We start from the raw sequence: 24,368 nt of genomic DNA, 5'->3' as shown, positions 1-24,368 counted from the left end.
CTGCCCACTGGCTCTAGATGCAGGTCACTGTGAAAGTTTGCATTGGCCTGCCTCCCAGGCAGGGACAGAGTTCACTCAAATGCTAGCTGGCCTGACACCCAGCAGACAGCCACCTCAGAGGCCAACGCAGAGGGCTACCCAGTATGCTGGTAGGAGATTGTGGTGACATCTGTGGAGTAGAATGGTACTGAGCTAGCTCACACGGGGTGGAAGGAGGCAGAGTAAGTCTCTGGAGACAGGGACTGGTGACATGTGTGGGTTATGACTGTACTGAGCTAACCCACGCTGAGTAGAAGGAGGCAGAGTAGGTCTCTCTGGGGACAGGGACAGGAGGTAGCCGAGGAGCCAAGGATGTCACCAAGGATGTTCAAATACAAGAAGGTTACACTCACCTTCACTGTAGTCAGAATCAAGACAGGGGCATGAAGACTGAGGGGGACAGTATTGAGGTGACCTCTTAAATGGGAAATTGCTTCATAGATTGGAGCAGGCCTGTGCCCTCCAGGACTCATCAGAGAGCTCTCAGCACCCCTCAGTTTAGAGTCACCCTAGGTCACCACTCATCATAAATTCTCCACGAAAATTCTATACCTGGGCTTCAGAGTTCAGCTGAGGCTTCATGGTACCTGGTTTCACATAGTCCCTCTGGGTCTTTTAAAGACACACTTCTATACAGTGTCTGTGCTGGGACGACCCCTGCCTCCCCCAGCTGTGGCTTGCTTAGCCAACAGGCAGCCCTCTGTGTAGCTCCTAAACAGCCAATCCCAGAGTAGCTCTGCCCTATATGGTGTTCTCTGGCTCCTGCCCACTGCCTTGGAGGAAGGCAGTACAAGGACTTTAATCTCCTACTGTCAACATCTTTAAGGTAAAGTACATTCAGGGTAAGCTCTCCAAATGTCAGAACCAGATGCAGGCACTGTGATCCATCTTCTATGTGGCATTTACTCTACAGGTTCTTGGGCTTTGGTACCTGGGCTTTGGCGGTCTGGCTGCCCAAATAGGGGTTAATTATAAACATACTAATGGTCACATCCCTAGCTAGGCACGAGGGGTGATCCAGGACCTGGATAGAGACCCTCCCCAGAGACACTCTTCTGTGAGACTAACCATAGCTGATGGTCATTGCTAGCTTCCCTGGAATATCACCCCAGATCTAAGGCCACTGACAGCTTTTTCTTTCTCTGTGTTCAAGGCTACCCCAACTTTGTGGCAACCTATGGCAGAGGCTATCCTGGATTTGCTCCTAGCTATGGCTACCAGTTCCCAGGTAAGTGGCTTAAGCCCTGGAGTTTTGGAAATTTGGGAGGCAGACTGTATCTGGGAAGGGGAGAGGAGCAGACAGATGCTCCAAAAGAGAACATAATTTGCATACCCGTGTGTGCTACGTTCCCTCTGGTCCAGTGTAAGGGTATAGTTGGGGCTATCCAGTGGACTAAAGTGTTTCTTTGATGCTGGTGGCAAAAAGGGAGGAGAGAAGGGATGGAAAGACCCCTCTGTTCGCCTCCTCTCCCCCAAGACTATTCTTGGTCTTCTCCTAAGGGACTAAACTCTTGGCCCAGGGCTTGTCACACCACCATCCCTGCTGCCTGCTGCTGTCCACATCTACCTATCTAATGCCTCCCAGCCTGCCTCCCCTTCTTCCTCTCTCTAACCTGGCCTGACTGCCCTGACATCGGGCTTTCCTGCCGTACGTTGATGAGGTGCTGCAGGAGTCAGACTTGTGCTTTACCCCCTGAATGAGATGTGCAGATTCTCATTGTACTCCGCACAGACAGCAGAGCATGGCATTGACCACACATGCCCTGGTGCTTCAGCTGAGGGAGCAGGTGGGCGTGGTCTGGGGAAACTGGGAAGGATGCTGCAGGAAGGGATGCTTTAGGGGTGTTGTGAGGTAAAGCAGTACAAATGAAAATATATTAGGCTGCCTACTGCCTCACAGTCAGAGACCAGGTGTAAGGAAGTTTGTGCTCCATGGTTCTCTGTAGGAGATGAGGGAGTAGGGGACCACGCTGGGTGACTGGACTTGGGGTTACTCCTGGCAGTTTTCACATCTTTACTTGGAGGCCCAAGAGATGTGATGAGCAGAAAGCTGGCCTGAGGGAGGCTTTCTAAGCCTGAGGTGCAGGAGATTGGAGGAAAAGTCTAACACTGGCCTCAGTTCAGATTTTGAGATGGGAACAGAAGATATGTAAGGCTATATATCCTCTGATTCTGGCCATCACTGGAAACTTAGGCACTTATCCTATCTCTGGTACCAGTTGGACAAGTGGCTATGGCGAGTCACCTGCTTCTGGGCCTCACTTCTCTTACTTGTGATTGGATGTTGGGTAGGACCTTTGAAAGAGGGTGAGTACCTCTCTCTGACTATGGGGTCAGAGGCAGAAGGGAGTTAGAGCTTCAGAAGTTCAAGGTAGAAGGGTGTGTGCAGTAGCTTCTCTGGGACCAGAGTTCAGGCTAGACCTGTTCCTGGGTTATCCCTATTACAGACAGGTACAAATCAGAAGGCACAGAGAAGAAAAAAAGAGTCCAAGCAGTCTTGAGTCCCAGCTTCTAATACTTCGCCATTAGTCAGTGTCTACCTGTCAACTGGGTAACATTGGTCGCTAAAACTTAGATCTGTAGTAATTAAAATTTCGGAGAAAGGGAAAAAAATCGAGTTCTACATTCACACTGGCCACATTCCAGTGCCTTAGCACCCACATGAGGGTGATGGCTGGTCTCAGAGTAGAATGTAGAGTTTTCTATCCCACTAAGGGTTCTGTTGCTCAGTCCTGTTCAAGAGATTTAAAGAAGGCATGTGGTACTGTAGAGGTGTGTGCATGCAGAATTGGAGAAGTAGTTTAGAGATAATGAGGTACATCCCATGCTAAGGCCCCTGTCTCATCTGAGCCAACCCAGGGAGCACCTGGTAGTGTTCTGATTCCATGACTCACCTCCTTGGATCTACCCAAGACAGACAGGCATGCCAGTGTGACCAAGCTGAGGCTGGGCAAGCTGAGGCGGTGTTCCCAGGTGCCTGGTTCCGCCTGAGAAGTCAAAGCTTCAACAGGGAGTAGGTACAGTGTCTATGCCTAGAGATCCTCGTCATCATGACCAACTCAACTGTGGCCAATCACAAGGGTTAAACGAGGCAAAATCAGCCTTGAGGACAGACAGACCCACAGGGTGAGCAGTCCATTCTCAGCCACCAATGTCTGTTTCCCATCCATTGTTGTCACACTTTGAAACCTCCTGGGTTCTTTTACCTCATGGTCAGATAGACACAACCAGAATGAGGTGCCTGCCTGTGGGTTAAGGAGGCCTGAGCCACTCAGCCTTCATCCCAGTATGTCGGGAGTCAGGTTGAGGTCACAGTTCACCTGACCCTGCCCCCCGGGAGTTGCCCTTCATCTGCTTGTCCCAACACCCTGCCAAGCCACTGCTGCTTCTAGACACAAAGCCTAAGTTGACTCCTGTGTTCCTTTAGTCATGAGTTAAGGGCATGCTCAGTCTCTTTAGAATCAAGCATCACATCATCACAGAGCTTAAGACTTGGTGGACTTCTAGGGCAGGAAGCTTTAAATATTCTGACATTAGTCTCTTGTCTCCTGCTGTAAGGGATGTTGGAGGTGGGTGTGGCTAAGGAGGCAGTAGGGCTGCATGGTGATCCTCTGAGATCAGGGCAGCCCAGTCCACTGCCTTCTTCTCACCTCCTGGGTGGTTCAGTGAACATGCTCCCATGCCCTGGGGCTGGATCCTGGAACTTTCTGACATTTCACAGCTCTCATCACTACCAAGTTGTCCTGATGCTTTCTCTTTGTGGTCTCAATGGCCTTATGCCTGCTTCCCATTTCTAACTCCTCTGAGGTTATGTGTGGGTCCCATACCCCTCCTAGTCCTTCTGAGTCCATCATAGAGGCATGCAGGGCCCATCTAGGTCCTCAAACCACCCAGACCCTTCACTCACTAGCAGGATAGAACCTGGGTTCTTCTCAGCACAAAGAAACCTGATGCCTTCCAAGGTGTTCTTTGCACCTGTCTTGACCTTTGCATCCATCCCAGCTGTGTAGGGTTCAGGTCTCACCCCACCCATGTGGTAAGTAGTCCCAGTAGATCTCCCTGGACAACACAGCTGTGTTAAACAGGTTTAACCCTGAAGCCACCTGCAGGATTCTTTGAGAACAAATAAGGTGTGGTAAGAAAGAAGCTGGATGCCTTTTGTCAGTATTGGGATCGGGGCTCTTTTCTAGGAAGGCTGGGGTGTGACCACTTTGCACATGGCTCCTGCCTCTCATGGTCAAGGGTCTTCCCTGGCCTTGTGTTCTTATCAGTGTTGAGTCTGGAATGGCGGTCATATCATCCCTCTGCCCACTTCTTTGCCCAAGAGCCTTCTGGGCTCCTTCCTTCTGTTTACTCTGTCAACAGTTTCTAGTCTTATTTCACTTTTCAGTTATTTGCTGATTTTGATGTTGGGGGATGCAATTGTTATCAGCAAGCTCCTAAGAGAGGCATCCCAAGTGGGGGTTGCCGTCATTTCTAGAGAGTATGTACTCCTGCCAGAGCCACCCGATTGCTGGCAGGGCCCACAGAAATCTGTCCTATCTGGCTGATGGAATGAATGAAAATGATTTTTTCCTGTTTCAAATTCTGGAAGAGACCTTGTTGTTTTGCTTTGTTTTGCTTCGGAAAATGTTCATGCTCCCATCCCCTCCCACTTTGCTTCCCGAAGGCGCTGTGACCATTTCCACCCCATGCCACCCACCAGCTCCCCAGAATGTAAGGAAATGTTCACAAACTTCATAGGGACTCCTCAGAGGAATCCAGGAAGATGCTGCTTCTGTAGAATGATGATCAAGTCAGGCTTGCAGGGTGAGCTTTTAAGTGCTGGTGGCCCAGAGGGGTTACAGCTATCTGATCTAGAGGGAGCGCCTGTGTCCCATGATGCATAGCGGCAATGTGAACACTCACACCCCTCTACAAAACGGTGTAGAAAATGGAATCTGAAGGAGCAGCAGTGTAAACACTGTCTAGTTGCCATTGTCCTTTTGGGCTGGTCTCCTGGTGGCTATTGTCACAATAAACTCACCTGTCTTTGAGAAGGAATAGCAGAGTCACCCTGACTCTGCCGTGTGCTTCACCAATGGACACTGATCCCCACTGGACTCTCCTCCTGTTTCACATCCCTGCCTTGTGTGGCTACCCTACCCCCTGGCACTGGCAGGGTGGGAAGGGGCAGGACACCTGGGCCCATCCAAATCAAGGCTACATTTCAGGGCCAGCTCCCTGAGAGCCACCCCTCCCCAGAAGGATCGTGTCATGAAGACCCTGTCCGATTCCCTCTCTGAAATGTCCCTGCTCTCTCCAGTTGGTAACAGTAGTTCAGTTGCATCCACAAAAGCTAGAGTTTCCAGACAGTGAGTGACCCATGCTCTCCTTGACTCGCCCGGTGTGAGCGGATCTGTATGTCTGAATATCAGCATCCTTCGTATCCACTGAGTGGCCAGTGCGGCAGGAGGTCTGCAGTTTGGCTCCTCTGGTTAAAGATAACTGATGTAACCGGTTCCTTTTATTTTTTTTTTCCCTACGAGCTTCCTCATGAGTGGTGCTGTAAATAGTTCATCTACACTGCTCCCTAATGGCATTTTATGTTTCCCCCTGCAAGCAACTGAGGTAGAAAAATAAATTGTTTACCACAGCCATGCTGTGTGCTGCTGTCTCTTAACCTGAGAGTGTCCTGTTCTCGCTCCAGGGGAGGTGAATGCACCAGATAGCCAGCACCTGGGACAGCCAAGTGCATTTCGTAGAAGCATGCCAACTTCCCCCTGGCTGCTGCCTGGCCCCAGCTCTCTCCCCTCTGTCTCAGCACTCTGGCAGAGTGCCCTGTGCTTTCGCTGGAGGTGATCTGTCCTTGAGCGCAGACAGAACATCTGCATACAGCATCTGTGGGAGAGCACCCTGCCCCTCCCTCTGCCGCCACTCCCTCCTACAGGAAATCAGAACCCTGAACATTTCACATCTGCCTAAGGTGCGGGTCTGCACAGTTGTGCACGTGCTCGTTCATCCATTTGATTTCCAAACCCCCAGAAGCAGTGCAGGTCAAAGGGCAGGAAATGTGATGGAAATCTGAAGGGTCTCTCGTTCTAGGGCCACTTCTGAGCCAGGTGACCTTGTACTCTGAAAAATGAAGGCGACTTTTTGATTGAGTTAGAATGGAGGAATGGTGTGTGTGCCCACACACGCATGCATGCCTATGTGTCTGTGACTATCCTGTGCAAGCCTGTAAATGCTATAGAAGGAACTCGTGAGCATCAAAGTGGCCAATGAAGCAAGTTTTCTAGAGTCATCTTCCCATCTTCGGTTCTCAGGATGGTGCTTCCTGGATCTGCTGATCAGTGATCAGGATGGCATCGCATTTCCCCCAGGGAAGCAGGAAGTCCCCAGGGCAGGCCTCAGGGCTTTGCGTGAAGAGCTGGCAGAGGTGACTTGGAGCAGGTGGGACGTGTGTGAATCAGGTTTCAGAATGAGTCTGGGCCCCAAAGCAAAGCAGAGTTGGAGGCAGGTTTACAGGGGAGGATGGTAGAGGCGGCCTTCCATGGAATTAGGATGGGCAGAGCTGAAGGGTAGTACAGAAACATCTAGAGTGAGCCCAGAAGGATGTCCCCTGCTGTCTGCACCCCAGCCTCTCAATTTTACCTTCTCAGCTACATTCCTCTTCCTTGCCTCAGCTAGTGGCTCTTTGGGATCTTCTAACACTACTAAGGACAATCAGGTTAATATGGCACCAACTGCTAAGAGTCCCGTTGACAACCTTATCGGCAGAGTGTTCTAGGCAGCCAGGAGAGCCAGGCCAGCGTCTTGTAACCCAGCCTCTATGCCTCCCTCCTGAGCTATTCTGTGTATGAAGGAAAAAGACTGTGTAGGTCCCAGGCTGGGGAGACCCTTCTCCAGCAGCTGGGTGGGGCTAGAAGTTGCCCATTTGTTCTCTGTCTCTTTAGCAATGGAGATCAGATCTGTGATGCCACTGTGACAAATGGAGAGTGGCTTTCTGGGGTACTAGTCTTGGAACACCCGAAGCTTAGGTATCCGTTGGGACTCACAGCCACTAAACCACTCCCTAGCAGTTCTTTGTTCCTGGTTACTGTCCATGACAGTCTCTGGTGATGGCTGAACAGTGCTCATTAGGAGGTGGTCTGAGGTGAGGTACCCTAGCTCAGAGAGGCCCTGTTCATCTGGAGAGGACCTCAAACAACCTTTCGTCAGCAGAGCTGCTGCTAGGTAACCTTGGTTCAAGATATTGACTCTTTGAACAAAGACAGTTTGGTGGCCAGCCACACTCTAGAGAGGCAGAACACAAGGCTCGAGTATCCAGGAAATAGTATTTCTCAAGTGGACAGGCTTGGGGAAGAGCCCTGGCTATGGGCACAAGGCTGTGACTTATACCAACTGCCAGTTCTGCCCAGAGAATAGTACTTTTGCAAAGTTTCCAGAAAAGCAGATAATATACTCTGCAAACACCTGTTCTATCTAGAGTGGAACTGGACTGCTGTGAGGGCTAGCCTGGGGACCTTTCTGTCTCCTCCTTTCTCAGGCCCACCAGAGTGACAGAGACTCTCAAGGATGTCCCTGTTCAGGAAAGGAAACCCAGGGCATGCACTCAGGACTGAGTCCTACACTGGATTCAGGAGTGTGTTCCCTACTCTCTGAACAAGTCCTCAGAGCCTTGGGCCAAGAGAGGCCATTCCAAGGCTGTCCTGTTGGGATCTCAGAACCCAGAAATCAGACAGCTCTTCCCTTCAGTGTCAACCTAATCTCCTGTCACCTTTGTCCTGCTTCTGTCTGTAAGGGTTCTTTTCCTCACCCTCACCTTATCCCATCCCAGAAATAACCACACTGGGGACCTTTGTGGTACCTGTGTGATGATCTCTCTGGCTCTACCTGGCTCCTTGCTCAGTGAGTAGGGGCAGGCCTCTGACTGAAATGTCAGGGTGAGAGGTTAGCCTCTCAGGTTGATTGATGGAGCTGAGGATTCATACACCTGGGTGGGGCCAAGGCTATAAGCAGGGTGTGGCCTAGGAAGAGCCTTGTGCACCTGTCCCATCTCAACCCTGGAATCTCTGCCCTTCCCCCTCCCCAACTCTTCTCTAGAGATTAGCTCTTCGCAGAGGAGCTTTTAAATTACAAGCCAGCTCCCAGAGGCCAGCCTGCCGGCCACCTGGCCCTGTGTGTACTTGGGATTTATCCTCTCATTTGAATATTAAAGGCAGGCTTAGTCAGGAAGCAGATCTGTCGCTTTGAAAGTCAGCAACACACCCCAAATCCAGCCAGCACTGGAGGGAGGTTTGTGGGGACTTGTGGGTGTGCAGTATCACCGAGCGAACGATCCTCGCTGGCATGGAAAATCAAGAGTTGACTCTATTCCCAGATGAAAGCGGAGCACACTGCGTAATAGGCACTTAATAAACATTTGCAGAAATGAATTGGAGCAATCTGAATTGACAGGAATTGCGGGTTTCACTTGCGATCAGCTTTCTGTGCCTCTTGAAGCTGCTCTGCATAAATGAGAGGATGCAACTAAGTGAACGCTCAGCTCCCCATGGTCGCACCAAACACACACATAACACACGCGTGTGCATAGTCGCACACACGTATATACACACACACACACACACCCAGGCACACACCCCATACCACACACTGGCTTTGAGGAAAGCTGGGAGATGGAGTTCTTGCCTTAGCTTGCCCAGACATTGGGCCTCAGTATCCATACTTATCAAGTACCTCCTGAATAGAAACAGTGGTCTCCCTGCCTCACGGGTTGCTGAGGGGTCTGTGAGGACAGGCAGGGCATTAGTGAAGGAGGCTGCAAGTGTGTGCCTGCTTCCCTGTGAGCTGAGAACTGCTACCCACGGCCTCCATCTCTAACCCCCGGCTGCCCACAGCTCTCCCACACCCTCTTAGATACCTGCACCACCAGCCTTAAAGTCCCCTTTCAGTCTCACCAGGGGGAACCTTGTCACCTTTCCTCGGCCTTCAGTTTTTATTTTTATCAGTAAAATCAAGAGAAAGTCTGTAGCGTAGAAAACAAAATTACAACAATAAGAATTATTCAGAGTGTGAAACTCGGGGTAGACTGTCACACGGGGCCTGATGATCCAGTATTTCATGCCTTCCGGATTAGCCAAGGACGTGTGGGAGACCAAGACTTGCCCACTACTCCCTCCATCCAAGCCACAAAGAAACTTTTTTCACTGGGTCTGGCTTAGTCTGGATCTACTGCTGAGAGAGCTCCTTCACACACACACACACACACACACACACACACACACACACACACTCTCTCTCTCTCTCTCTCTCTCTCTCTCTCTCTCTCTCTCTCTCTCTTTCTCACATTGCTGGAAAAAGGCATGATATAACACAGAGACACTGGGCAGTGAGCTCAGAGCCTACAGAAGCATCCTGTATGTGACCAGCGAGGGTATTCCAAGTATAAGCCATGAGGCTATAGTGACATACACAGGAGCAGTGATAAGCCATTGGTGGTCCTGGGGAGCTGTTGTGAAGGGCAGGCTTGGTCTGTTCCTGTTACAGTAACAATACCATAGCCTGGAGCTAACCAGAAGCAGAAATATATTTCCTACGGAGTAGATGCTGGGAAGTCTGAGGCCAAGGCACCTATAGATTCACTGTGGCAGTGAGGACTACTTCGTGGTCCCCAGATACCTGTTTTCTTGTATCTTCCCTTTGTGTGGGTGGGGCATGGGACTATCAAACTCTTTGGACTCTCTTTTATTTTAAGATGATATTTTCATTTATTATGTATGTACATGTCTGTACATGATGACATATACATGTCATGATGTGGGTGGAGCATGCCTGCCACAGTGTGTGTAGAGGTCAGAGGACAACCTTATGTTGTAGGTGCTCTCCTCCCACTTTATATGAGTACCAGGCTTTGAGGTAGGGGACTGGAGACAGAGCTCAGTAGTTAACACTTGCTGCTCTTGCAGAGGACCTGAGTTCTGTTCCCCGCACCCACATGGTGGCTCACAGCTGCCTGTAACTCCAGCACCATGACATCTGATGCCTTCTTGTGGCCTCCATGGATACCTGGCACATATGTGTCATGTACACACACACATAAATAACATGTAAAAGAAGATAAGTTTCCCCAGTTGATAATGAAAAGGTATTTAAGTTTTAGGGTCCAGGGATACAGAGTCAAAAAAACACAGGACTCTGCTCCTTCCTTCCCATTCTTGCCTCCACTGGTTTCTGTGGTCCCCATCTGAGTAGATGGTAGGAAAGGAAACACACTCTGCCAGTCTGATGTCAGTGCAGATAATTTGGGATACAAGGATGCTGGTCCCGTTTTGCCATAGGAGAATATCTGAGGCCTCCTCCATTCAGTTCCTAAGGCAGAGGCAGCCCGCCTATCACTTTATTTCTTTGATAGCTGCTCAGGGTTCTCCATTCTTCCCCATCCTGCCCTCTACCCCCACAGTCCCATCTTTGAACGTTCTTGTTTTCAGGCAAAGGTAGAAGCCGGAAAAAGCACCAACCCCTCCCCTTACCCTATCCATGCCGCACCCACCCGTTATTTTGCAGTCTGCACAGAGTTAAAGACAGTTATCCTGTCAACCTTCCCTGAGCTCAGTGCAGGGGACACAGTGACAAATAAGGAGCAAGTCCCCCTGGCCGGATACAGAGGAACGAACAAGATTCCACTTGATAGGAGGAGCCAGAAAGGATCCTGGGCCCTACCAAGCTACCCTACCCTGCCAAGAACCTGGAAATTGTTGGCAAGAAATATTGGTAGGGTGGCGTCTCAAGGCAGAGGATGATGGGAAAAGGTTGAGTTGATCCTGGTGATTCCATTCGGCTCCAAGCCTCCGGGACCCATGTTTACACCTCTGATGGAGCCACCCTGGCCAGGCCCTCCCTGAGCCTTTCTCTTTTTGTCTTACTGTCACATGGCCCTACTTCAGTTCAAACTTACACTTGAGAGAAAACAGCTCTTTGCTCACCAGTAAATTATGCATGTTACCTATGAAAGCCCTTTGAATGCCAAATCACGTAAATTAATGGGATTTTAGAATAGGAAGCACCAAAGGGATTTCGCAGCTCTGTTACCATTACCGTGGGCAATAATAATTAAAAAATAGGAATAGAAGTTTGTAGTCCACTTGTGGAAAGCACTTCACAGCGTCGTCTCCCTGACTCTTCCCGGCAGCTCCACAGAATAGAGGAAGTAGAGAGGGGCAGTAAGTGAGAACATGAGGGGTGTGTGTGTGTGTGTGTGTGTGTGTGTGTGTGTATTGTGTTTACTGTGGGTAGCATTCCAGGAGCACTGTCCACCTGGTTTATTAAAACAGGGTCTCTCATTTTGCTGGAGCTTGCCAAATAAGCTAGGCTAGCTGTCCACACAAACCCCACAATCCTCCTGTCTCCACCTTCCCAGTTCTGGGATCACAAAGAGGCATCATCATGGCTGCCTGGTTCTTTTCTTTGTTTAATGTCGGTCTTTGTACTGGCAATGCAAGAATTTACCAACTGAGCTGTCTCCCTCCTTTAACTAGCCTTGTGCCTGTTTACTTTCCCTCTCTCAGCTTCAGCACCTTCATCTGTTAAAGAAACAGACATAGCTTTCTTATCCGGTGGGAGAAAGATACAAGGAAATTCTTTGACCTAGAGAAAGTAGACACCACTACTGTCATTAACATGGCTTGTTGCCAAGGCTGGGGCTTTCATAGCTAAGGAATAGGAAGGCAGAGAGAAAGCTCTTCTTCCTTCTAGCCTGTGAACTGAGGTGCCCCTCTGCTAGCTGTTGGGATTTTTAAATATTGTGTTTATGTGCTAGTTGGTAAGTTGCTACCTTGGACCCTTGATGAGAGTCCCACGACCTCTGGACTCTCCTCTGAGCAGAGTTAGGCATCCTGTCTAGAGACTCCAGGATGGACAGCCTTCCTGCTGTAGGGGATGGGACTGGAGCTCCAGATATCCATTTACAGAACTGGTGAGGGGACCAAGGTCAGAGCCGGAGCTCCCGGAGATCAGGAAGTTCTGGGTGTCCATCACTTTGCTATCCTGGTCTGCAGAGGTGGCTGCTGTAGGGCTAGTGCCAATGGGAACCCTGCTGAGGAGGGTCTGTTTAACCCTATAGGAGGAAGCTGGGACCAAGCATATCAAATACAAATGGTTCAGGTTGGGAGAAAACATGATTTCGGCTTTCTTGTCCATTCTGGGTTTGAAAAATCTGGGAGACAGGAAGTAAAAACTCAGAAGTTTGTTCAGCTCAGCTAGGTGGAAGAGGAGAGATGTTTGGGCCTAGGTCAAGGGTCACTGCCATGGGAATTTACTTGTTCCCTTCCCTCCTGCTGCTCTGTCGTCTGAGAGGAGGATAAGATGGACCGGCCACACGCTCTACTTCTGTCCCTGAGACTGAGCCATCTCCCTCCATCTCCAAGCAGCTCTCTCCCTGAGCTTAGTGGTGCAGTCGGAAGGTTCAGGGGCACAAGGGACCCCCCAGTGTCCTGAGGCCTAGCTTACCATTTGCCATTTGTTTTTGTCCTAGGGAATCCGTTTATTTGTAGTCTAGTTGTGTGACTCCATCCCGGAGATAGAACCCTATTTTTCCATCAGAAACTACAGTCATAGTGCAGGGTCAGTGAGCGTTAGTCTCTGTTGTGGCTGCCAGTGTGGTGTCCTGGTGTCCTGATGGCACAGCTCTATAATCCCAGCTACTTGAGAGGCATAAGAAAGAATCACAAGTTCAAGACTAACCTGAGCAACTTATTGAGACCCTACCTCAAAATAAGGGCTAGAGGTGTGCCTAAGTAGTCGAGGGTTTGCCTAGCTAGTACTAGCTGTAAAGGAAAGAAAGTATTACTCAAACCTCCTGATACTTCACAGATACATCATGATGCCTTTATTCCCACCCAGACATCTAAAGAGTTAACATATTAAATCAGCAATTACGTTAGCACTTAGCCAAGGTGGGACAGAAGCATGTTCTGTGTCTGCCTTCCATATTTAGGTGCTAACACCCTGAAGAGAGCAAGCCCAAACTGTCCACCCCTTACTGTTGCCTACAGACAGCCTCAGTTTCCCATTTTGGCCTCTCTGCTTCCTGCCCAGGGACAGCTATCGGGTTCTAAATTATGAATTTTCTTTGGCGTAGCCAAGACCCAGCAGTGAGGCATTCCTAGCCCATGTTCTCTTCAGCATCCCTCTGCCGTAAGCAGCAGCAGCTCCTGGCCCCCTCACCTGTCTAGGACATCTGCACAGCTGTTGGTGCTCCCGGAAAGGCTCGTCTCACTTCTTAAACAGTGTCTTAAGTCAGGTTCCTGTTTTGAATGCCAGGAGCTCAGGGCTTATTCTGTTCCTTTTGAAATGAACGCGCATCAGCTTCCGTCAAAGCAGACCATTTCTGTTTGATCCTGGAAATGTGCCCCTTTGGTGATTAGTTTCGCCTTCTCTTTGGAGCCTCTGTTCTGAGGTGAACCCCTGGTTCCTCTAGCTACAATTATGTGCCGCCCAGCTTTTTCCAGCCTCACCCAGAAAAAGTCAGAGCTATGAATTTTTCTGTAAAAATGCTGAGCCCGCCACCCCAGGCAGGCCTGGGCCAGCCAGAGTGGCAGATGGCAGTGTTTCCAAACTCATGTTGGACATGTTTCCTACATTCTGGGTAACAGTTTCTTCTTTTGGTGGCTTATTTTCCAGTGTTTGGATTCAGAGAGGCAACATTAGATTAGCCAAGACAGTTTGAACCAGCCATAGAAACTGCTTACAGGGAAAGAGCGGCTGTGTAGAGCAGGAGAGCACTTGATCAGGCAGCCTTAGAAGAAACTGTTTGTGTGGGACTTGAAGAAAGATCCCCCAAATCATACCTCCTGGAGCTAGAAAAGGCTTCAAAATTCTCTTTCTCTTCTGGGGGATCCATAACGCATCCCAGGTCACAGAAATAAATATGAACCCAACTGGAACTCCAACAGTGCGTGTGCTGGAAGTGGGAGAGGTGTGCACACACATGCACCCGTGCACATACACGCCGCCCACGAGCCAACATCTCTTCCAAACGAATATAGGGAAAGGAGCCAGAAAAGACCTTTGACCTCCCAATCAGACAGGAAGCAGCATCCTTTTCAGTGTTTACCAAAAGCAAAGACCCCCCCACAGCTTCTTCTAGCTCATGGCTTGTCTGTCTGCATTGTGTGTTAGAAACCACCAGAAGGTTTGATTCTGTTGATGAAGGTGTGGCTGGGGCAACCTGTGATTGCAAAGCTCCCCCGGGGCAAGATCAGAACCCACTGTTGTGAATGGGATCGATCACAAGATTTGATTCCCTATCATAGTCTCAGGAGGCTCCTTGCTCCTGTGAGGTAGAAGGGGCGACTGAGTAGAAGGTAACTTGACATTTTTTTAAAGTATGTTGTTTGCTTGTTATTTGAACATGTATGCACACACAGGCAGTCAGTAGACCACTTTCAGGGGTCAGTTCTCTGCTTTTCACCGTGTTGAGGGAAGAGCTCATTCTGGCCTCCTGCAGACTAGTTGGCCAATCTTACGGAGCATTGGAGGCACAAACTGAAGTTAGTCAAGCTTGCTCAGCAATGCTTGTTCTATGGAGCCATTTTGCCAGCCAACGACTGATCCTTTTATCACCAAAGGTCCTCAACTTTGCCATTACCCCGAGAAGCTTTCCAAGGCCCCAGTGCTCAGCTGTACTGAAGACTGAGCCCGTCATGACCCCCGGGGACATCAGTGTGTGTAAATACTATAAACCAGGTGATGCCGTCTGGTTCTCAACCCAGGGTTGAAATCAACATGTATTGCAAAGCTAGGCAGTCCTGAGTATCATAGACTGCACCTTCCACTGTGCTTACCTTGCTCTTGGGAGCACGTGAGTTTCTGCCCTGGAGCTGGAGGATCAGGGGAGTCAGGCTATTAGACTCCCAGACAGTGCTGTCCTTAGCTACACTTGACCCAGATGAGCAGCTCCCAGCCCCTCTCACTCACACATGGTAGCCTCCCATCCTGTCCTAGAAGAGAGTGTCACCCAGCAAGAAAAATAAGATATGCATATTAAAAAATGGCTGTAGTTAGGTAATACGGAAACTAGTGAGTGCTGCAGAATCAGGAAAAAATAGATTCAGTGTCATAATTACAAAAAAGCAAAAAAACAACTAAACCATGAGGTGGTTGTGCACACCTTTAATTCCAGCATTCGGGAGGCAGAGGAAGGCAGATCTCTTGAGTTCAAGGCCAGCAGGGTCTACAGAACACGTTCTAGTACAACCAAGGCTACACAGAGAAAAGCTGTCTCAAAAACCAAACCAAAACAAAACAAAAATTAAAACACTGTTGACTTATAACTTGCAGTGAGGGGTCATGACTCCACAAGTCTATCAAAGTGTGTCCGTCGCTGTCAGTCCTGTAGTGATGTTTTTTCCCTTAGACATGTCATTAACCCCAAAGTTTTGTTGACATCAACCCCAGGGGACTTGGGATTGTCATCCTCATGGATAGACAGACTCATGCGGGGCCTGCAGCTAAGGGACTGTAAAGGTCATCTTGTCAGCCAGCCTGTCTTGCAACTAAGAGGGATAATATACCCTGCCCAAGCCTCACAGAAAGCAAGGCAGGGGTCAGCCAGGGCTGGAGGCCAAATGAGCTGAAGAATGACTCTGGCTCTGATCCCATCTACCAAGAACAACGCTACACGATAGAGCCTTTTCTCACCCAGAGCCCCTCCCTTAGCTTCTAATGTCTCCAGGTATCTTCTCTGTAACTGGAAAGGTCCCAGGCAGGAGGGATGTGGTATTTTTCCTGTTCACAGATAGCCAACCTGTGGCTCCTAGCCCCCCTGGGATTTGATCAGCAGAACATCTCTCCCCTTTGTTCTGGATCCATTGCTAACAAACCATATCCGCTTGGGCAGTTACCATTATTAGAGATAAACAGAGTGCATGCTGTTACTTTGAGCAGTGGAAATTTAGCTTTAAAACGGCAGCAAGAAAGAAAAGACATAGTGAAGGGTTACAGATCACTGCTACCTGTAAGGAACTCAGGTATGTCCCGATGTCCTTGTGGCCATGGAACCGTGACCTCTATTGAGGAAGCGGAACAGGCCCTGTCTAGAAAGAGCTCTGCCTTGCACACCACCAAGCTGATAGCTGGAAAAAGATCTGCCAGTCCTCCCATTACACTAGCTCACTCTCAGACACTAAGCACTTAGTATTTGTGGACCCTGTACCAGAATAGCTAGCCCTTGTGCACAGAGGGTTAAGCAGCTAGCCTACTGTCACAGTGGGTGAATGGCTGGGCCAATTTGAACTCAGACACCTATGGCAGAGTGCCTCAATCACTGTAGCCAATATGACAGTCCTTTGGTTTCTAGAACTCTCAACACCCCAATGCATACCTACCTCTATTGTACATAATCTCCCCCACGATGTACTCCGCCATGCAAACATGTATAGCCACCGCAAACACAATGCTTACCCCCATTAAGTATAAGCTGGTCACGAACCAGCACATTCTTTCTACTGGATGGCATGCCTCACAGGTCCATCCTGCAGGTCCTGTCGGGGAGCTGTTGGAGCGAAGGGTGACCTCTGAAGATGGACAGCCTGCCAGAGCAGGAGGGGGCTGGTATAGAGCAACAGGGATGAGTTTGGTTCAGGCCTTGGGTAGGTAGTGGAAGTGTGTCTCGGACTGGTGCCTCAGAAGGAAGAACTGACAGCTTCCCTCTGCAGCCACCTCTGAGAACCCCTGCCTCTTAGTTCGCCTCAGTGCTTGAGGAAATTTCTCTCCTGGAAGAATATTCCATCTCCAGCAGGACTCTTTATCTGAGGATAATGGATTTATTTTTTTTTTGGACTTTTTTTTATTCTCTTTCTCTCAGACTTCTTGTCCATACTGCTTAACTCTAGAAAATAGACCTTTAAAAAAAATCTTACCGACTATATCCCCTTCCTCCAACCAGCATCTTCTCATGCTCCCAAGGAAACTCCTATGTTATGTCTGGGAAAAGAAAGCACAAAAGAATAACCTTCCTCTCCCCTGCTGCTTCTTCATGGCGAGCATCCCTTAAGTCCCGCTCTGGGCCTGCAGCAGGAGGCTGGGTGGACAGAGGTTGGGACAAAGAGAAATAACCTGACTTCTTCCTTATTTTCCTTCAGCACTTTCCACCAACACCATCTTCAGAAATCTAGAGCCTGCATGGAAGAGCTGGGGAGAGGACTAGGTGGGGTCCCGTCCCGGGCTCCCTCTGGGAAGGGAGCAGCGAGGTCTTCATGGGCACTGGGAGACTCATTCCCAGCCTGGGAGAACCGTGTACAATTATTTCACCTGGATCTTTCTTTTTCCCCTTCAACAGCCCTATTACCATATTTAAATGCAAGTATGTCTCTTTTGTTGGCATTTTCAGTAGCTTAGCTTGACCTTTTTAGAGTAGCTCTTTGCCTTTGAACGTCTTGCCCTCCGTAGAACCACGTAGCTCGGACCATAGTCTTAGAGTTTAGTGGGCTTCTAGTTCGCTCTGTGTGGAGGATGCTCCTCCTTTCTTGGCTCCTCTGCTCCCTGCTCTTCCGGTGCATGTCTGATCCCTTGTCCTGTAGACGTGCCTTGCCAGACAGGCTCTGTGGCTGAAGTCAAGCAGCTCTTTTGGGGGCTGTTTGTCAGGTTTGCAGGGGCTTCTGGTGAATCATCTTAAAAAACAAAGTAGCTCCTGGAAGTGGGTCTTGGGGTCAGGCTGCAAATGTCCCCCTGGTGGCAGGAGATATTTGTCTTCGTGTATTTGGAAGTATGTCTATATATTGTCCAGGGTGTGGCTTTGTGTGTCAAGCTAGTGGTCAGAGAAGCCACTAGGAGAGAGGAAAGACTCAGTCTACCTTTTCTTTCATATGGACATTTTGCAGCTCTCTGCTCAGCCTCAGCTTTATTCTTGCCTGGCCTATCTTTGCTAGAAAGCACTCCCCCTCACCGGGGAGCCCTCCAAGCTGGCTTCCTCTGACTGTGGCCTCATGCACTGGAGTCTCATCAAAGTTCCCTGTCATTGCCATAGGATAGGCTGGAATAGTCCGTGGTCGCATCCTGGTACTACCCAGTACCTAGGCACCTGACACATCAAAGCCCTGGGCTCCATCCTAGCACCACAGAGTAATATCATTATAACTCTGGGTAGACTGAAACACAGAATGGGATCACACAGAAGCACAGGGCTCACCCCAGGTAGAGCCCCTCAGCCCTCTGATGTCTGGCATCCTGTGTATACTCTCCTGGAAACACCCACATGCTTCGCCCTCAGGTCACGGGCCATGGCACTGCTGACAGGAAGTTTTGACCAATCTAGAGTTCAGATGACCAGATCTTGGAGAATTTCATCTCTAGACCATGATATCTCTTCTATGAAGAAGCCAGCCCCAAGTGCTTCCTATCTTGGAGCTCCTGCTGACCCCACCACCAGGGTCCCTGTACTGAGTAGAAGGTCAGGCCTGGGCATCATCAAGTGTCAGTGCAGGGTCAACAGAGTCCTCAACTCAAGTCTCCAAAGACAGAGGTCATCCTCATAGTTGGGTTTTTGTGATGTGCTTCCTAGAATGTACTTCTGGGGAGAAGACAGACATCTAAAGATCCTGTGCCTTCCAGAAGCCTGAGAGCCACTGATCTGTAGCCCCCAAAGCTGTCTGTGAAGCACCCCCGCCCCAGCTGTCTGTTGTGTGAGCTGGGCTCCTCAGTGACTCCTCTGATTCCACCCCTCTCTTTCTCCAGGCTTCCCAGCAGCGGCTTATGGACCAGTGGCGGCGGCAGCTGTGGCAGCGGCTCGAGGATCAGGTAGGAAGGTGTGCGGGGCAGGCGGCTCCCGGGCATGCCTCATATGCAGGGGACGGTAAAAGCCCTGCCAGTCTGTGTGGCTGCATCTGTCCAGCACTCCTCTCCCCACGGCCCAGGGGAGGGGGCGGGGACAGGGAGACACCACCAAGGCCCAACCACCCAGGGAAGTTCCTGCAGGACTCTGTCACAGTTTGGGGACTGCAAACCCGAGGCAGAATTGTGCTCCTATGATCAGAGAAACCCTACCTTTCTCTTTGGCTTTGGACCATCCTATTTCTAAGCCTAGCTTCTAGAAATTCTGGTCACTGATGTCCATGGCTCTGGCAGGTTTAGAAGGTTCCCTTTTTTTGATCTCTGACCAGGCCAAAGAGGTAAAAGTAGGCTCCCTCTCCTGCCCAGCCTGGCAGGTGGGTTTTTTACTCTGTCTCCACTTGAGGCCAGAGATGAACCAATCCCTGAGGGAAGCAAAGGAATGAGCCATGCTGTGAGAGTCCCTGGAACCCCAGACTCTCTTTTCAGTCAGGTAGCCCACCAAAGAGATTAGAACTTTCTTTCCCATGACTTTTGTCCAGTCGCCAGGGACCACTTTCCCAGCAATATTATAAGGTCCAACCAGAACCGGGGTATGTCACCCCGCCACAAGTGCCAAGGGCTCCCTGCCATGCACTGGGCACCCCTGCCGACAGCGGCTCTCTCCACCTTGCCCCTCCCTCCACTGAGCAGCTTGGTACCAGGTTGGCACCCTTGCCCTAACACTCTGCCCCGTCAGGCAGGGCTCTGGAGCACTGATTTAACAGAACTAGGCTCTGCAGAAGGTGGGGCGGGGTGGGGTGCTGGGGAAGATTCCAGGAAATGGATCGTTAAAGGCCCAGAGGGCAAATGCCAAAAACCCAAACTGGTATAGTAAGACTCATTAGAAAATGTCAGAGAAAATCCGTTCCATGCAAACTGGCACTGGCCTCCAAGCTACAAAGGATCCCCTCCCCCAAGATATCCACTGGAGTTTTGGGGGTGGTTCAGGGAGAGAATTAATTGAGGTGGGGGCTACTGAGGGGCAGTTTGCCAGAGAACTTGTGATTGGCAGGCAGGCTGGGAAGCCCAGAGAGCTGGGCTCTCTCAACTTCTACCCACTCTAGTCTGTAAAGGTCCCACCTGGCCCTCTGGCCAGTGTCCCTTGGTGTTCCCCACTCCCAGGCCCTAGGACAGGTGCACAGTTGCATCATGTCTTCATGTTTCTGGTTTTGGGGGTTATTATGAATGCTTTGGGGGAATGAAAAAAAAGAAAGCAAAACAAAAAACCAAAAAGCTTCATTCCTACCTGTGCCTGGGAGGGGAGAAAGATCAAAAGAACAGTCTTGAAATTTGTGAGTGTTGTTTGTTTTCTCCGATCAGTTTCTTTCTTTTGATAACTTGGATTATGAAACTAAACTTTAACCCGAAATTAACCCTGCCTCTCTCCCCACCCCACCCCGATCCCCTTGACTCCATGGCAAGTTTAAAGGGCAGCATGGGATTCTTTGCGAGTCTGAGAGCCGTCTCCCCGGGCTGTGCCCCCTTCTGCCACTCTGCCCATGCACAGGTCCCTCCTCCCTCCCCAGCCAGGCGGGAACCCCACTCACCCATCCCTCTAACTCCTAACCCTCAAGGTCATCTCCAACCACACATTTTGTTTCCCGGATCAGTGGTGTTTTATTTGTAGCCATTTCCATCGGGAGCCAAATCTCCCACAGGCCATCAAGGTCAGCCATGCTCATCGCTGCACTGTTAGTGAATCGTATTCAGGAGGACGCTCCCCAAACCCCTGCCCACCCCAGCCTGGGTTAGTACAAGGAGTAAATCCTCAGCTTGAGGTACCCACCCAAGGGGAACTGCCCAGCTCTGCCAAGTAGGCTTGGGCTGTGCCCACCATAGAGAACATGGCCCGATCTGTGTATGGAGACCAGGAAGCCCAGCCCAGCGCCCCACCTTTGGACTTGGACCAAAGCTGTCAAGTTGGGGAAGGGAACTCTGCCTTTTTCTTTTAACATATTTTGGCCAGTAGGGGGACTGTCACTTTCTTTCTAGAAGATGACCCAAACTCTGAGCCTGGAAGAGGTTGGCCAGTTAATATACCTTTGATTGGTCCTTCATTGACAAATACTCTGTTGTGAATTGAGGAAAGCCATACATCAGTGTATGTGTTACACCAGGTCCCAGAGGGTTCCCAGGCACTGGATGATCCAGATTTCCCTGTACCAGCTCCTCAAACCTTGCCTCACCTTACTCCCAGGTCGTCCCCCAAAGCTAAGACTGCCCCTGCCCCGGCCTCCCGAGCAAGCATTCTGTATCAGGAATCCTTATAATCTCCTTAGAATCCATCGATCAGCACCATGCCACACCTGACAATGACTACAGACTCTAGGAAATGTGTCTCTGCTTCCTGGACTTGGGTTAGGGATTAGACGTCTTACTGAGAGCAACTTTTTTTTTTTTTTTGGTCATTTTTATTTAGCCCCACCGGTTTAATTCCCCCGCTCCCCCCACCCCTTTATTTTGACCTCCCTCCTCCTCATGTTAGGAAGCACCTACTAAGGGCCATGGGGGTGGGAGGCAGCTTGGATCTTTCTCGGGGTGGCAACTTGTATCCGTCAGGGCTGTGGTATTGAGGCAGTCAAGGGGGAGGCCTTGAGTTGCTGCCTGTTCCTCTGGGCTGGCCTGCCTACCTTTCCTTACTTCCCCCAGAACCTGAGGTGAGCAGGGCACAGGCCCAGCAGGGGACCTCCCTGCCGACTCCTAGATAACTTCACTATCAGTGGTCACTTTCCTTTCACGTTCACCTGGCAGTCTGAAACATCATCTTTTCTCGTGCTCAGTCGAGAGTTCGTTTATTTTGATTGTGCTCATCCAGTTCCAGCGGCACCACCCCCATCACGTCCCATCCAAACATAAATCTGGTTGGACACTTGACACCTCCTCCCCCCCCCCCCGCCCCCAACCTGAGGAAAAAAAATGGTACCAATTTTCAGGGTACTTTTATTCTGGGATGACCTCATTGGTGGGTCCGTGTATGACTCTTAGAGCTTGCCGAGCAGCCCTCCCCTGGTATTACCCACCCTCCGGCCCCAGCCAGGACCCCTTACTGTACTTTATACTTGCCAGCTTTATTCCAGTCTAGTGACGTAAGTTCCTGACGGTGGTGGTGAGTGTGAGCAGTCATGTCTCTGTTGTCTTTTCTCTTGCTTGGTTGGGGCTGCGGTGAGAGAGTGTCTGAGGCATACTTTCCCGCCTCTCTTACACTAGGACCTGCACACGTCCTCTCAGACACTCTTCTGAGCACGCTCAGCAGGAAGGTTTGTCCACACCTGTTCCCCTCTCAGTGTCCAGCTTCCTGTTAGTACCAGCTGGTTTGCATGTTTTGCTTGTTCAGATAAAACAGTTCAAGAAACAAACTCATCCCACTCTCAAGAAATGTCTCTCTCTCTTTTTTTTTGTACACTTTACGTTTTTCTATTTTTTTTATCAGTTACAACTCCAAAACACCTGTTGTCTAGTAAAACATTTCACACCTCCCCTGCCTGTTCTTAGATTGTATGTATCTGTGGGACTGAACTAAATGCATGCACTGTAGTAGATGTCCTGATAGCTGTAGCCGTAGTTGTAGAACATGCATTGTTGAGTTGATACTACAGGGTCTCCGAGGGTGCGACCCAACACTGCTGTCTGAAGGGTAGCATGGGGACCAGGAAGAGAAGGGCTTCCATGTTTTCAATGTCGCCAAGGCCTTGGATCCATGTGCTCGCCATCAGCCACCACCACCTCTCCTCACGCTCTCCACTGGGTCACCCCCTTCAGCTCTAGCCTGCCCAACAAACTCCGTGTTCACCATAGTGAAAGCAAGGGGAGCCAGAGTCGGAAGGAGTCATCGTGTTCTTCTGAGTTCTTATCTCTCCCACACCATTCTCCACCAAAGCAACAGATCTTTTCTTGTTTTTAAGGCCATCAGCCAGCCTCCTCTAAGCCCAGCTTCTCCTTGAGCCCTTCAGGGACACAGGTCCCTATGAAAAGATCAGCCTGTGTCATCTGTTCCTGTGGGTAGAGGGAGGTAAGGTGTGGTAAGAAAGAGACTGAGAGCTTCGGCCCTTGCAGACAGCGGGTACATTTGACTCTGATAGATGCTGACACCGGCTCTTTTGAGTGGTAATGGTGAAAGGGGCCAATGGCATGAGCAATGGTCCAGCATCCCTCCCAGTGGTGACTGACACAGCTTCTCAGGGAAGAGAGAATCATGTAGGCCTGAGACAGCCACAGAAGAGCCACCCGTTCCCCCTAGGACTCCCTAGAAATGTTTTTCTGGAGCAAGCCTTTGTCCTCCCTATGGCATGTGTGGGCAAGCATCTTTGGACACTCTGTCTTCTCTGCATGTAACACTCCACAAAGGGAGTACCAGAGACCTTAGAGCTTTTGTCCCTAACTTTCTTAGACCCAGAATCTTCATGTCAAGTCAAGGTGCATAATGGCTCTGACCAAACCCTACCATCAGAAAGGGCCATAGGATACAAGTTATCTATCTTGGGACATGGAATTCAGGAAAAGAGTCACAGAACCCATAACATCTTCAAAAGGCTACATCATGATAGAATGAAACAGAAGTCTTGTTGGGGGAAGCGGGGAAGCTCGGGATGGTCTGGCAGTTAGAACACGAAAGAACTGAGCATGCGCCGGGCCAGACAGAATGAGGACACAAAGGCTCCATGTGGAAAAACCCAGGAGGAGCCATCCTTCAGCATGGTCTCCCTGGGGACAGGGGAGGCAGGCAGCAGAAAATGGCTGGGACTAGGCTTCAGTGCTGCTGCAGATGCAAACTGACCTAGCAAGTAAGAGCAGCGAATGGGAACAGAAACCAGAGAGCAGAACCCCGGGCTACTAACCTGCATCCTAGGACAGCTTCGGTGCCTGTAGTCTAGAGCCCTCAGAGTTCCAGCCCAGGAAGCAAGTGGGCAGACTAGCATGCCCACCACAGGACTGTGAGGCCTCTCCTAAACCAGTGGAGGAGGATAGGGCCCAAGAAACTGGCAGGACATCCCAGCCCTTCCGAGATGGTTCTGGGTCTCTGCAGCCACCTTTGTGAAAGTGTCTCAAAGCTCTCCATCCCTCCCCTGTCCCCGCCTTGTCTCCCATCTGGAGGGCATCCCACAGCCTTCACTGAAAGGACACAAGCAGAAATCGTGTGCCACCTCTGACTCCATTATAAAATGGGAAAATGGGCTTGAGAGATTGTTTGGTAAAGAACTTGCCACACATACATGAGGTTCTGACTTCTGAGCCCTAAAATTCAGAAAAGCCAGATATAGCAGACTGTGATAGCACAGACCTGTAACCCCCAGCATTACGTGGGCAGTCAGGCAGATCCTGGAGGCTCATGGGACAGCCATGCAAGTTAAAACGGCAAGATCTGGTTTGAGTGAGAAACCAGTGTCTCAAAAAAAAAAATAAGATAAATACCTGACATCAACCTCTGAACTGCACACACATGCACACGCACAGGTAAATATACCTGCCTACATGCATACATGACA

At 50.1% G+C, this 24,368-nt stretch overlaps 1 protein-coding gene across 44 annotated transcripts in view; it reads left to right on the top strand.

Annotated features, from left to right (window-relative positions):
• Nucleotides 1–24,368, top strand: part of Msi2 (musashi RNA-binding protein 2) — a 368,962-nt gene that overhangs the window by 323,092 nt on the left and 21,502 nt on the right. For 33 of the 44 annotated variants that reach the window (XM_087573094.1, XM_087573092.1, NM_001430239.1 and 30 more), the window contains 2 exon segments: nucleotides 1,193–1,267; nucleotides 18,751–18,813. In XM_087573094.1, coding sequence (XP_087429220.1) covers nucleotides 1,193–1,267; nucleotides 18,751–18,813 — 138 coding nt within the window. 44 annotated transcript variants of the gene reach the window in all.

Source organism: Rattus norvegicus, chromosome 10, assembly GCF_021556685.1.
Source record: "Rattus norvegicus strain SHRSP/BbbUtx chromosome 10, alternate assembly SHRSP_T2T, whole genome shotgun sequence".
NCBI classification, from domain to species: domain Eukaryota; kingdom Metazoa; phylum Chordata; class Mammalia; order Rodentia; family Muridae; genus Rattus; species Rattus norvegicus.
The sequence above is the reverse complement of the archived record's forward strand: the minus strand, read 5'-3'. Positions and strand labels throughout refer to the sequence as shown.